The following is a 14,343-nucleotide window of genomic DNA, read 5'->3' on the forward strand; positions in this document are numbered from 1 at the left end:
ACTGTATCCAACTATCCATGTATTATCAAAGCTGAGGGAATTCTGACGGAGTTAGCTGACAGAGCAAACTACTTTATGAAACACACAGAACATTCTCAGAAATCATACACAAAAACAATGCTTTAATTAATGAAACTCTGGTCTTTATTTTTAGGGGGTAGATCAGCTTTAACATTACAGATAGATTGTAACTTCCATCAATGTAATTGTCTGCATCACTTCCAATCCCCCATATGTTAGTTTTTTCTCGCATATACAGTGGGGAGAACAAGTATTTGATACACTGCCGATTTTGCAGGTTTTCCTACTTACAAAGCATGTAGAGGTCTGTAATTTTTATCATAGGTACACTTCAACTGTGAGAGACGGAATCTAAAACAAAAATCCAGAAAATCACATTGTATGATTTTTAAGTAATTAATTTGCATTTTATTGCATGACATTAGTATTTGATACATCAGAAAAGCAGAACTTAATACTTGGTACAGAAACCTTTTTTTGCAATTACAGAGATCATACGTTTCCTGTAGGTCTTGACCAGGTTTGCACACACTGCAGCAGGGATTTTGGCCCACTCCTCCATACAGACTTTCTCCAGATCCTTCAGGTTTCGGGGCTGTCACTGGGCAATACGGACTTTCAGCTCCCTCCAAAGATTTTCTATTGGGTTCAGGTCTGGAGACTGGCTAGGCCACTCCAGGACCTTGAGATGCTTCTTACGGAGCCACTCCTTAGTTGCCCTGGCTGTGTGTTTCTGGTCGTTGTCATGCTGGAAGACCCAGCCACGACCCATCTTCAATGCTCTTACTGAGGGAAGGAGGTTGTTGGCCAAGATCTCGCGATACATGGCCCCATCCATCCTCCCCTCAATACGGTGCAGTCGTCCTGTCCCCTTTGCAGAAAAGCATCCCCAAAGAATGATGTTTCCACCGCCATGCTTCACGGTTGGGATGGTGTTCTTGGGGTTGTACTCATCCTTCATCTTCCTCCAAACACGGCGAGTGGAGTTTAGACCAAAAAGCTCTATTTTTGTCTCATCAGACCACATGACCTTCTCCCATTCCTCCTCTGGATCATCCAGATGGTCATTGGCAAACTTCAGACGGGCCTGGACATGCGCTGGCTTGAGCAGGGGGACCTTGCGTGCGCTGCAGGATTTTAATCCATGACGGCGTAGTGTGTTACTAATGGTTTTCTTTGAGACTGTGGTCCCAGCTCTCTTCAGGTCATTGACCAGGTCCTGCCGTGTAGTTCTGGGCTGATCCCTCACCTTCCTCATGATCATTGATGCCCCACGAGGTGAGATCTTGCATGGAGCCCCAGACCGAGGGTGATTTGACCGTCATCTTGAACTTCTTCCATTTTCTAATAATTGCGCCAACAGTTGTTGCCTTCTCACCAAGCTGCTTGCCTATTGTCCTGTAGCCCATCCCAGCCTTGTGCAGGTCTACAATTTTATCCCTGATGTCCTTACACAGCTCTCTGGTCTTGGCCATTGTGGAGAGGTTGGAGTCTGTTTGATTGAGTGTGTGGACAGGTGTCTTTTATACAGGTAACGAGTTCAAACAGGTGCAGTTAATTCAGGTAATGAGTGGAGAACAGGAGCGCTTCTTAAAAAAAAACTAACAGGTCTGTGAGAGCCGGAATTCTTACTGGTTGGTAGGTGATCAAATACTTATGTCATGCAATAAAATGCTAATTAATTACTTAAAAATCATACAATGTGATTATCTGGATTTTTGTTTTAGATTCCGTCTCTCACAGTTGAAGTGTACCTATGATAAAAAATTACAGACCTCTACATGCTTTGTAAGTAGGAAAACCTGCAAAATCGGCAGTGTATCAAATACTTGTTCTCCCCACTGTATATATATATATATATATACACACATACATACATAATATACATTTCCTTTTTTAAAATATATTTCCCTTTATTACTTTCCAACCCCACCACCCCTTCCCTTATTGAAGTAAACTAGTGAACAACAATGCTTAGGCCTCTACTTCTAGCTTATACATACTATATACATTTTATGGACACAGTCAATTTTACAATAATTTTATTTTGTTTGTTTTTACTCCTGAACTTCCTCAACCTCTCCGATCATTTTCATGATGTCCATCCGGTTTGCTTCTATATGCCATATCTTTCTAACTGTGCTCTTTCACAAAAGCTCTCAACCTATAACCTATATACTTATTATGGACACAGTATGCTTACATTATTAGTTATCTTGTTGTTATTAGTTGTTGTTAGTTGTTATTAGTCCCATCCTTCAACTCCATTCAACACCACCCATCTATCTCTTAACACCATCCATATTGGATTTCTATTTGCCATATATTTTTCAACTGTACTGTGATGTTTTACAAAAGTTCTGAACCTTTCTATTCTCATTGTTTCTACAGATTGTAAATTGAAAATAAACATTTTTGCTAAAAGTATTATCATATTATTGATCGATTGACTATGACTTTTCAGATCACCCAGTAATGCAATCTGCAGGGTTAGCTCCAGGTAAATATTGCAATCCTTTAGCCATTCCTGGACCTGTGTCCAAAAACAAGCTACAAATGGACAGTACCAAAACAAATTACCTAATGATTCTGTCTCTTCGCAGCAAAATCTGCAGAGCTGGGAAGATTGTATCCCCCATATAAATAACATTCTATTGGTAGCAAGAATTTTATATAATAACTCAAATTGAAAAATTATATGTTTTGAATCCGGCGTCGTTTTGCGTATCAGTTCATAAACACTATGCCATGGGATCGGTATGTCAAAAATCTCTTCCCAACTATTTTGCAATCTATATGGGATGGCTGTCAATCCTTTGGTCCTTAAATGAAACTGGTATACTTTGTTATTTATCACAGTTTTCTTTAACCAATTATGTTCTTTAATGCAAGGCTGACAGACAAGTTCCTTACATTTTCCCCCTTCCACTTTCCTCTTCCATTTTTGCAGTAATGCTGCAATTATTCGGTTGTAATTTTGGGCAGAGCAGAAACTCTGGTATTTGTGGGAATTGTCTTGGCAGGCTGAGCTGTTCGTATCACAACTCGTCACATTTCATGACAGGATGACAGGACGCAGTTGGCTGGGACTGTTTGGGGTACAACAGTGTGAAAAGTATACACTTTTTTTTTATACACATTTCTTTGCTTCAAAGACAGAATCCAATGGAAGTATTTTAGATGCTATTATTCCTCCCCCATGACCACCAGTATCCTAACAACAAGATCAATTTAAATATATAAACTACATTAAACTATTTGACTGGTAACATCAACCATACATTTCCAGAATGTCATTATACTTATATGAGTCACAAGGTAAACAAACCATCAAGCTCATCCTGGGTTAAGTGACAAACAAAATAGGAGTCACATAACAAACCCCCTTCTCACTGTCATAACACACACACATGCACACGGACACACGCACACACTGTCATAAAATCAGTGCAAAAGTGCTTGATAATGTGAGAGGAAATGGACACAATGGGAAAAGCGTGACTGCCCAGTGAAAGTTCAAACTAAAAGAGCCGGCACTTTCCATCATAAAACCATCCATGCTATTGTCATGGAAAACATATTACATTTTGTTCCATTCAGAATTTGATGACAAAATCTATTTTAAAATGGGAACTTTAAGGTACCCACCATGGGATCTATCGTAATACATTATGAACGGCTTTGCTTATCAGACTGAAAAGGTTTAGATGAGATTAGATAAAATGATTGAGAGATTAATTGATATAATCATATTATTATTATTTATTTTTTTTATTGATAAGAATTGAGATTTGAATCCCTCATACAGTAGCAGTAGCCTAGTGTAGATGTGGCTGAACTGGAGAGAGGCTCATGACTTGGCTTATTCTACAGGTCCATTGGTATGCACAGAGTGAGAGAAAGAGAGGGGAGAGTGTGTGTGTGTGAGAGAGAGAGAGAGAGAGAGAGAGAGAGAGAGAGAGAGAGAGAGAGAGAGAGAGAGAGAGAGAGAGAGCGAGAGAGCGGGAGAGAGAGACAGACAGAGGGAGAGAGAGAGAGATGATATTTATGTTTATTTATTTTCCATTTTGTACTTTAACTATTTGCACATTGTTACAACACTGTATATAGACAAATGTCTTTATTCTTTAGGAACTTTGTGAGTGTAATGTTTACTGTTCATTTAATTTTGTTTATTTCACTTTTGTTTATTATTTATTTCACTTGCTTTGGCAATGTAAACATATGTTTCCCATGCCAATAAAGCCCTTTGAATTGAATTGAATTGAGAGAGAGAGAGAGAGAGAGAGAGAGAGAGAGAGAGAGAGAGAGAGAGAGAGAGAGAGAGAGAGAGAGAGAGAGAGAGAGAGAGAGAGAGAGAGAGAGAGAGAGAATAAAAGCAAGTGATGGAGTGAAAGAGAGAGAGAGAAAGAAAGAGAGAGGGCAGAGTGTGAGAGAGTGACAGAGAGAGAGAGAGAGAGAGAGAGAGAGAGAGAGAGAGAGAGAGAGAATAAAAGCAAGTGATGGAGTGAAAGAGAGAGAGAAAGAAAGAGAGAGGGCAGAGTGTAAGAGAGAGACAGAGAGAGAGAGAGAGAGACAGAGACAGAGACAGAGAGAGAGAGAGAGAGAGAGAGAGAGAGAGAGAGAGAGAGAGAGAGAGAGAGAGAGAGAGAGAGAGAGAGAGAGAGAGAGAGAGAGAGAAGAGAGAGAGAGAGAGAGAGAGAGAGAGAGAGAGAGAGAGAGTGAGGGGAGAGTGCGAGAGAGAGAGAGAGAGAGAGAGAGAGAGAGAGAGAGAGACAGAGAGAGAGAGAGAGAGAGAGAGAGAGAGAGAGAGAGAGAGAGAGAGAGAGAGAGAGAGAGAGAAAGAAAGAAAGAAAGAAAGAAAGAAAGAAAGAAAGAAAGAAAGAAAGAAAGAAAGAAAGAAAGAAAGAAAGAAAGAAAGAAAGAAAGAAAGAAAGAAAGAAAGAAAGAAAGAAAGAAAGAAAGAAAGAAAGAAAGAAAGAAAGAAAGAGGGGAGAGTGCGAGAGAGAGAATAAAAGCAAGTGATAGAGTGAAAGAGAGAGGGGGGGTATAAGAGTATAACATGAATAATGAGGAATAGATCTCCATGGTGACTTATTGGCTGGCCACATTACTCAGATTCTTCCAAAGTTTTTGACCCCACGCTTTGAACTCCCCGTTGGCCAAATCTGACAGAACAAAAGACAAATCTCTCCTCTGGGTTCAAAACTTAAACCCTGTATTAGTGATTAGTCACCCTCTCTGACCAAGCAGCAGCACAATGTGCTGTGTCACCGAAAGCCTTTGAGCCTATGGCTGTCTAAAATACAGCAAGATAACATGGTTGGCCCTAATAGTTTCTATGAAGCCCATATCTGTAATGCGTTATGCCCACACTCATGATGATGACGATTATGATGATGACATTATGAGCAATTCTATGTGTTTATACACTACCGTTCAAAAGTTTGGGGTCACTTAGAAATGTCCTTGTTTTTGAAAGATGATGCTGACCTTCTAGGCAGAGTTGCAAAGAAAAAGCCATATCTCAGACTGCCCATTTTAATCTTTTATTTTTATTGGCCAGTCTGAGATATGGCTTTTTCTTTACAACTCTGCCTAGAAGGTCAGCATCCCTGAGTCGCCTCTTCACTGTTGACGTTGAGACTGGTGTTTTGCGGGTACTGTTTATTGAAGCTGCCAGTTGAGGACCTGTGAGGCGTCTTTTTCTCAAACTAGACACTCTAATGTATTTGTCCTCTTGCTCAGTTGTGCACCGGGGCCTCCCACTCCTCTTTCTATTCTGGTTAGAGCCAGTTTGCGCTGTTCTGTGAAGGGAGTAGTACACAGCGTTGTACGAGATCTTCAGTTTCTTGGCAATTTCTCGCATGGAACAGCCTTCATTACTCAGAACAAGAATAGACTGCCGAGTTTCAGAAGAAAGTTCTTTGTTTCTGGCCATTTTGAGCCTGTAATCGAACCCGCAATTGCTGATGCTCCAGATACTCAACTAGTCTCAAGAAGGCCAGTTTTATTGCTTCTTCAAATCAGCACAACAGTTTTCAGCTGTGCTAACATAATTGCAAAAGGGTTTTCTAATGATCAATTAGCCTTTTAAAATTATAAACTTGGATTAGCAAACAAAACGTGCCATTGGAACACAGGACTGATGGTTGCTGATAATGGGCCTCTGTACCCCTATGTAGATATTCCATAAAAAATCAGCCGTTTCCAGCTACAATAGCCATTTACAACATTAACAATGTCTACACTGTATTTCTGATCAATTTGATGTTATTTTAATGGACAAAGAAATTGCTTTTCTTTCGAAAACAAGGACATTTCTAAGTGACCCCAAACTTTTGAACGGTAGTGTATATAGTTAGAACTTAATATGAGTATGTTTATAGTGTTAAAGAGCTGAACTGTCACATGGGCTTTTGGAGCAGAGGGACTGCTTCCTGCAGAGAAATGTTCCTCCCACCTCACGCTCTCCATCTGCACCGTGCTGCTGAACACTCCCTGCCTGCCAAACCTAGCCATGGACTCAAATATACACACACGCACGCCCACACACACAAACAAGTGTGCAGGCGTACACACAGGCACAAACGCAGCACACACACACACACACACACCCACAGCTTTACTCTACAGGTACCATCTACTCTAAAATGCAGCCCTGGTGATCTCCTGTATACAATATAGTGACATAGATAGATCCACCTTGTGGTAGAGACCTTACGATTCCTTCCTAGTCTTCTTTACTCTGCCGATCACATTGGCTCGGCAAGGCATACTCCAGGCATATTGTAGGCCTACTCAGAAACGGAGAAACAGGGATCTCTGCCCTGAGTCGTCTTTACTAGTGTCTCTCTCTGCCTCACTCTCCTCTGGTCTAGTTTTCAGCACAATTAAAATAACTTTACAGGATTGATTCTACAAACAACTCAGTAGCTATTCTGTAACACAATCCAAACATCCCGATGATGAAAAACATATCTCCAAATGTTAAGTGTCTATTATGGATGCAATCAAACTGTAGTTTTCCATATGTACAAAACGTACATAAAACCTCTGACACTTTTGTTTGTGTAATGTGGTTCCATTACACTATGAGGTGGCTCGCAGAATCATTATGATTGGATGACAACCCTCATCTCATGGTCCATTCTCTGTTCAACAATGATTGTCATAAGGACTACTGAAATGCCACTGTCCATAGAGCAGCTATTAAACTGGGCGGTCAAAGACAGCAGTACAATACTACTACAGCCATCTGATAACATAGGTCAGGATAATATTCAGGATAGCAATATTATCATAGTGATACAATTGTTGAATATCAGTGATTATACCATTGTAACAATCATCTCCGGTCCTATATGGAAATGGAGGCTGCGGGTGGCATTAATAGTTAACACACACCCATCTTATCAAGTGTTGTGTTGAAGCACAAAGACATAGTAAAGGATATCTTCTTACCTTTGCCAAGTGGGAATTGATCCATTTTGTAAAGGTCCTCTTCTGTACGGCCTCTTGTTCATCTGGAATTGAAGTGGTACAGAACATGGTCAATACATGATGTCGCACAAGAAACAAACATCATTATGTTGTTCTCCACAGTCACTTGTATTTATTTTCCAAGCTTTAGCACAGAATATTTAATATGTTTTCATTTTTGCCATGGAAAAAATATTGCAATACTGGTATCCTCCGGGCCCTACTAAAGATGCACACAAAACACCTTTAAAAACCATATATTTATAATACAATCACATGCAGTGCATTCGGAAAGTATTCAGACCCCTTGACTTTTTCCACATTTTGTTACGTTACAGCCTTATTAAAATGGATTTTAAAAATATATATCCTCATCAATCTATACACAATACCCCATAATGACTAAGCAAAAACTGGTTTTTAGACAGTTTTGCAAAAAAAAAAGAAACAGAAATATGACATTTACATTAGTTTTCAGACCCTTTACTCAGTACTTTTGGCACCTTTGGCAGTGATTACAGCTTAGAGTCTTCTGGGGTATGACGCTACAACCTTGGCACACCTGTATTTGGGGAGTTTCTCCCATTCTTCTCTGCAGATCCTCTCAAGCTCTGTCAGGTTGGATTTGGGGTGTCGCTGCACAGCTATTTTCAGGTCTCTCTATAGAGATGTTTGATCGTCCGGGCCACTCAAGGACATTCAGAGACTTGTCCCGAAGCCATTCCTGCATTGTCTTGGCTGTGTGCTTAGGGTCGTTGTCCTGTTGGAAGGTGAACCTTCACCCCAGTCTGAGGTCCTGAGTGCTCTGGAGCAGGTTTTCATCAAGGATCTCTCTGTACTTTGCTCCATTCATCTTTCCCTCGATCCTGACTAGTCTCCCAGTCCCTGCCGCTGAAAAACATCCCCACAGCATGATGCTGCCACCACCATGCTTCACCGTAGAGATGGTGCCAGGTTTCCTCCAGACGTGATGCTTGGCATTCAGGCCAAAGAGTTCAATCTTGGTTTCATCAGACCAGAGAATCTTGTTTCTCATGGTCTGAGAGTCCTTTAGGTGAGCTGTCATGTGCCTTTTACTGAGGAGTGGCTTCCGTCTGGCCACTCTACCATAAAGGCCTGATTGGTGGAGTGCTGCAGAGATGGTTGTCCTTCTGGAACGTTCTCCCATCTCCACAGAGGAACTCTGTAGCTCTGTCAGAGTGACCATCGGGTTCTTGGTCACCTCCCTGACCAAGGCCCTTCTCCCCCGATTGCTCAGTTTGGCCGGGCGGCCAGCTCTAGGAAGAGTCTTGGTGCTTCCAAACTTTTTTTTAAGGTATTCGTTTTCTTTTTTATACATTTGCTAACATTTCTACAAACCAGTTTTTGATTTGTCATTATGGGATATTGTGTGTAGATTGTTGAGGAAAAACATTTATTTAATACATTTTAGAATAAGGTTGTAACGTAACAAAATATGGAAAAAGTCAAAGGGTCTTAATACTTTCCGAATGCACTGTATAATGATTAGATATTGACAGATAAAAGTCCCATCAAAGTAAGAGTCCTAAGTAGATCAGAGTATAAGCAGAGGAGATATCTGTTCACAGCTTCACACGTCTTGCAGACTCACTGCTCAGAGCCCAACCCACCAATAACAGCATGCATACTCTTTCAGGTCACCCCCAGCCTGCGCCTTTGTGGAGGGGTGGATAATATATGCAGACAGACTCTGTGCCTTATGCATAATGCATTTCTGCTTTCACACTACACAAAACATCTGTCGCTATCATAGAAGAAAAGGGTGACTTGCATTGCACAGTGTTTGTAGTGCACTGAACACATACAGTGACATGTGCATTTGTGTCAGTAGGTTGAGGAATACTGCACACACACAGTGGCCATTTTTAAACATCCGCACTTAAAGTATACTCTCTGGTCTCGTGATGCTGGAGAACAGGGCTATGCTAACACTAGATAGCCTCCACCGAGAGCAAAGAACCCATATTAACCCAAAGGCATATAGTATAATCTAAAGGAGCATCAGTGATGCACATGCAGGGATGCCCAGTGAAGCATACAACAAACATAGTGCTTCATCTGGTTTACCTAGCTACACCAAAGCATCAGTAAACTCCTTGTTATTTCTGCACTAACTAAATCCTCCTCCATATGCCTTACATCCATAGTGCCGCTGTGTCAGTATATTTCTGGTTCATGCATCTGGTTCACCTCCATATAAACCACAATCCAAGCTTGGTTCCTTGTTATTTTCCATATGCATTAACTAAATCATCCACTAAGGATGAGAGGGTGGGATGCAGTGAGAGATGATGATCTATAGAAATCACTGCTGCTGGCCTACTTACCGCGGAGATACTGAAAGAATCCCGTCACCAGGTTGAGAGAAGAGGTCTTTTTGACAGCTACATCCTTATAGTGAGCCATTATCCACACACTCTCCGTTGCCCCTATGCCCTTCACATTGTACGCTTGTTGTGAGCCTCTGTATGTCTGTCTGTCTGTGGGAGTAGAAGATGACAGTCCATCCACAGTGGAAAAAGAAACAGAGGAAAGAGGGAAAAAACAGAGCTGTTCCTTTCCCTTTTATTTCAGGCGGCAGGAAGCAAAACAGGTCTGGGCTGCCTCAGCCTGGTTGGTCGCTTGTTTCCCCGGTGACAACACAGAGCTGAGCTGATGGGGGCTGCCTGACTGCTGCAGGGACACAGCCTCAATCCCTTCCTCCCCCGACACCCCGACACACACCCCTCACACACAAACACACACCGACCAAACACACAGAGACCAGTGGAAACCCCTCTAATAGAGACAGATATGTACAATCTTTCCCATCCTTCCCTCCTCTTCCTGTTATTCTCCCAAAATCCAGAAGAGCTATGCTTGTGTTGTGTGGATGTGATATGTGGTGTGTGTGATGTGTGCACCGACCAGCCCCCGCTGCATTGTCTGCCTCCCTGCCTCCCAGTAACCCTGCCTCCCTCCCGCAGCAGCATCCGTCTGAGACAGGCGCAGGGGGGGATCAGCCTGGAGTTCTGCTCAACCAATCAGCACAAGGGAAGGCAGTGATGTCACAGGCTGCCATGGCTGCATTATCTCCTATTCAAGCAGGGTGTGTGTGTGTGTGTGTGTGGGTGGGTGTGTGTGTGTGTGTGTGTGTGTGTGTGTAGTGGGAGGGTGTGTGTGTGGGGGGGGGGGGTGTGTGTGTGTGTGTGTGTGTGTGTGTGTGTGTGTGTGTGTGTGTGTGTGTGTGTGTGTGTGTGTGTGTGTGTGCGTGCGTGCGTGCGTGTGTGTGTTTTCATGTTTTCTGGATACAAGATTTAGATCTAATCTGCTGTAACTGTAACTATAATTATGTGGGACACTCAAACAAAGGAGTACTGTGTTTTATGCACTATTAATAATAACAATAAATGTGTGGCCAGCACAATGTTAGCAGTTCAGTTTGATCAAATTATATACAGTATTACACTAAAGTCTTCTAAGATTGAATTATATCAATGATATATATATTACATTAGCTTCCCTCCCACAAAGACCAGAATAGTATTAAGACTATGCTACAATAGCCCAGCATGGGACAACAGTTCTAAATAATTGATTTCATAGCTGGTAGATGGCATCAGCCACCTGCTCTCTGACTGTCAGGGCTATTGTTGTGAGACCAAACTAGATACAGTACCATAGGACTCCCCTAGGGCTTCCCCCACAGGCAATCAAGTAAATGAATGCTCTCTGTTGAATAACAGTACCTCAAAACGAGCCTACGATTGTCATTCTACAATGTGAAGGCAATAGTTATTAACTATTTTGATCTGTAACTTGTTTTATTCGAGTTCAGACTATTATTTCTTATTTTAGGTTCAAATGTTCTCTTGAACTCTTCAATTCTCGTTTACCCTTCGTACATTGTGCAGTCCTCATGCCTGCAGAATGAATTTTCATGTGGGGACAATAACATTGGAATTGATTGAATTGTAGGGGTATTTGATAGCTCCTGCCTGAATTTATGTGAATACAGTTCTTGTCTCCCTCTCCCAGACGCCCACTTTATGACATAGCTGGAGAAGTCTCAATAAGCCTATTGTCTGACTGACTGTGGAGAGAAACATTGGACAAGAAACCAGTGACAGGACAACACACATCTGAGTCCCTTTAATAATGGATACCATTTTTATGTCTCTGTGTCCAGTACGAAGGAAGTAATGAGGTAGTTTCGCAAGCTAGTAGATACCCATAGACTTCCAGTTATTGCGCTAACGCTAGTTAGCATTGGCTCGCGAAACTACATCTAACTTCCTTCATACTGAAAACAGAGACATTCATTGCCAAAATCCCAAAGTATCTCTTTAAAAAACCCTCAACAATGTTAAAAATACTTACAGTAATCTATCCTAAAGAGTTAGCAGCAATTCACTTTTGTTTGGGGAAAAAAGTCTAAATCGACTACCATAACTTGTCCATCCTATGAGTCGTCACTAATGTCAGGCACTAATGTTGGGCGATTAGGCCTGGCTCACAGTCGGCATTCCAATTCATCCCAAAGGTGTTCGATGGGATGAGGTCAGGGATCTTTGCAGGTCAGTCAAGTTCTTCCACACCGATCTCGACAAATCATTTCTGTATGGACCTCGCTTTGTGCACGGGGGCATTGTCATGCTGCAACAGGAAAGGGCCTTCCCCAAACTGTTGCCACAAAGTTGGAAGCACAGAATCGTCTAGAATGTCATTGTATGCTGTGGCGTTAAGATTTCCCTTCACTGGAACTAAGGGGCCTAGCCCAAACCATGAAAAACAGCCACAGACCATTATTCCTCATCTACCAAACTTTACAGTTGGCAGTATGCATTGGGCCAGGTAGCGTTCTCCTGGCAACCGCCAAACCCAGATTCGTCCGTCGGACTGCCAGATGGTGAAGCGTGATTAATGACTCGTTTCCACTGCTCCAGAGTCCAATGGCGGCGAGCTTTACAACCCTCTAACCGACGCTTGGCATTGCGCATGGTGATCTTTGGCTTGTGTGCGGCTGCTCGGTCATGGAAACCCATTTCATGAAGTTCCCGACGAACAGTTCTGGTGCTGACGTTGCTTCCAGAGGCAGTTTGGAACTCGGTAGTGAGTGTTACAACCGAGGACAGCCAATTTTTACGCGCTTCAGCACTCTGCAGTCCCGTTCTGTGAGCTTATGTGGCCTACCACTTCGCAGCTGAGCCATTGTTGTTCCTAGACGTTTCCACTTCACAATAACAGCACTTACAGTTGACCGGGGCAGCTCTAGCAGATCAGAAATTTGACAAACTGACTTGTTGGAAAGGTTGCATCCTTTGACGGTGCCACGTTGAATGTCACTGAGCTCTTCAGTAAGCCATTCCACTGCCAATGTTTGTCTATGGAGATTTCATGGCTGTGTGCTCGATTGTATACACCTGTAAGCAACGGGTGTGGCTGAAATAGCCGAATCCACTCATTTGAAGGGGTGTCCACATACTTTTGTATATATAGTGTATTATTGAGCCTATATGGTTCATCCTTCAGCTAGTACACTATGTTGTTAGACACTAAAAAGAGAGCATAAAGACAAAGGGGAAACTCAGTGACATTAGGGCAAAATGGTGTGTCCAAAGTCTACTTTTGTATATAAAATGTATCTGGGACCAGGCTATTACAGCCCCACCTTCCTGAATAAAACAACACAATAGAATGAATATAGTTTAGTACATGGTAGCTTGTCATATGCAGCACAGAAAGGCCTTTATTCTTTCAGGACCACAGCAGCTATTCTTCTAAAAGCTTTTTTCTGACAGACTATATATACACTAAACTAGTTCTCGTCACACCATTTCAGTACTACAGTACAGGACCCTGTTAGTCAGGCAGTCCTGACTGAAAAAGCTTTTAAAGTAAAAATAGAACAAAAAAGTACATGCATTGCATGTTGCAGGTATTGTGGGCGGAAAACTCATACGGTTTCTCTGAATAAACTGTACCATAATCTAGTGTATGAAGGAGCTGTCCAGTCCTGAAATCAGAGGAGGGAGTTATTGTGCTATTTTTGTTTAGGGGAATCAGTAGGCTTATGCTGTACAGGACTATTCTAAACCATGACAATATCTACTGGGTATGTATGAAAAAAAGTATGAAAAATGTATGCACTCACTAACTGTAAGTCGCTCCGGATAAGAGCGTCTGCTAAATGACAAAAATGTAAAAAATGTATCTGCTATCAGTTCACTTACAGCCGGTCTCGTTTTTTCCAGTATTATATATTAGACGATTCATTCAATTTAGTTTGCCGTACGGTAGGTAAGCCCTACAATAGGGATGTAACCTAAATGGCATTGAAGGGGATAGACCCAGGAGCAAACACAAATACCATCAACCCCAGAGTAGAAGTCATTTACATGAGTGATGTAGCACTTAAAGCGATCTTAGGACATGGTGATACCTTTGGCAAGAAGCACGCTGTAGTGTAGTTCGGCTTCAGAGGTTTCTGCAGGTCACCAGGGACCCACTGTAAAACCCCACTCACTCTGTTGCTCCATTTAGCTGAGAGCAACAGTAATTTGTAGTCCTGACAAGCATAGAATAATGATATAGGGCTATAGGGCTTGGACTGATTCTGCACTTGGACTTCAACCAGTCAAGTTTGATAAGACAAAGTCTGAATTTGCACGCGAAACAGTGACATCTGGTGCTTGGCTTTACAATGACAGAAAATAAGTAAATACACGTATTGCAATGATTTATGTGTGTGGGGGTGAGAGGGAGAGAGAGAGGGGGGGTGGTCAGCTGTAAGAGCTGCCTCCTCCTCTATCTCCCAGACAGTGTCAGCAGCAGCTGCCA

General features: G+C 42.1%; 1 protein-coding gene across 8 annotated transcripts in view; it reads right to left on the reverse strand.

The window, feature by feature from the left end:
* Positions 1-14,343, reverse strand: part of syne1b (spectrin repeat containing, nuclear envelope 1b) — a 163,784-nt gene that overhangs the window by 132,784 nt on the left and 16,657 nt on the right. For 7 of the 8 annotated variants that reach the window (XM_045207592.1, XM_045207585.1, XM_045207583.1 and 4 more), the window contains exons 1-2: positions 9,852-10,452; positions 7,486-7,547 (exon numbers count right to left, since the gene is read on the reverse strand). In XM_045207592.1, coding sequence (XP_045063527.1) covers positions 7,486-7,547; positions 9,852-9,930 — 141 coding nt within the window. In that variant the 5' untranslated portion in view covers positions 9,931-10,452. Of the gene's footprint in view, positions 1-7,485; positions 7,548-9,851; positions 10,453-14,343 lie in introns of those variants that run through there. The other variant, XM_045207582.1, reaches the window with a different exon arrangement.

The sequence above is a fragment of the Coregonus clupeaformis genome, chromosome 25 (assembly GCF_020615455.1).
Source record: "Coregonus clupeaformis isolate EN_2021a chromosome 25, ASM2061545v1, whole genome shotgun sequence".
In the NCBI taxonomy this organism is placed as follows: Eukaryota; Metazoa; Chordata; class Actinopteri; order Salmoniformes; family Salmonidae; genus Coregonus; species Coregonus clupeaformis.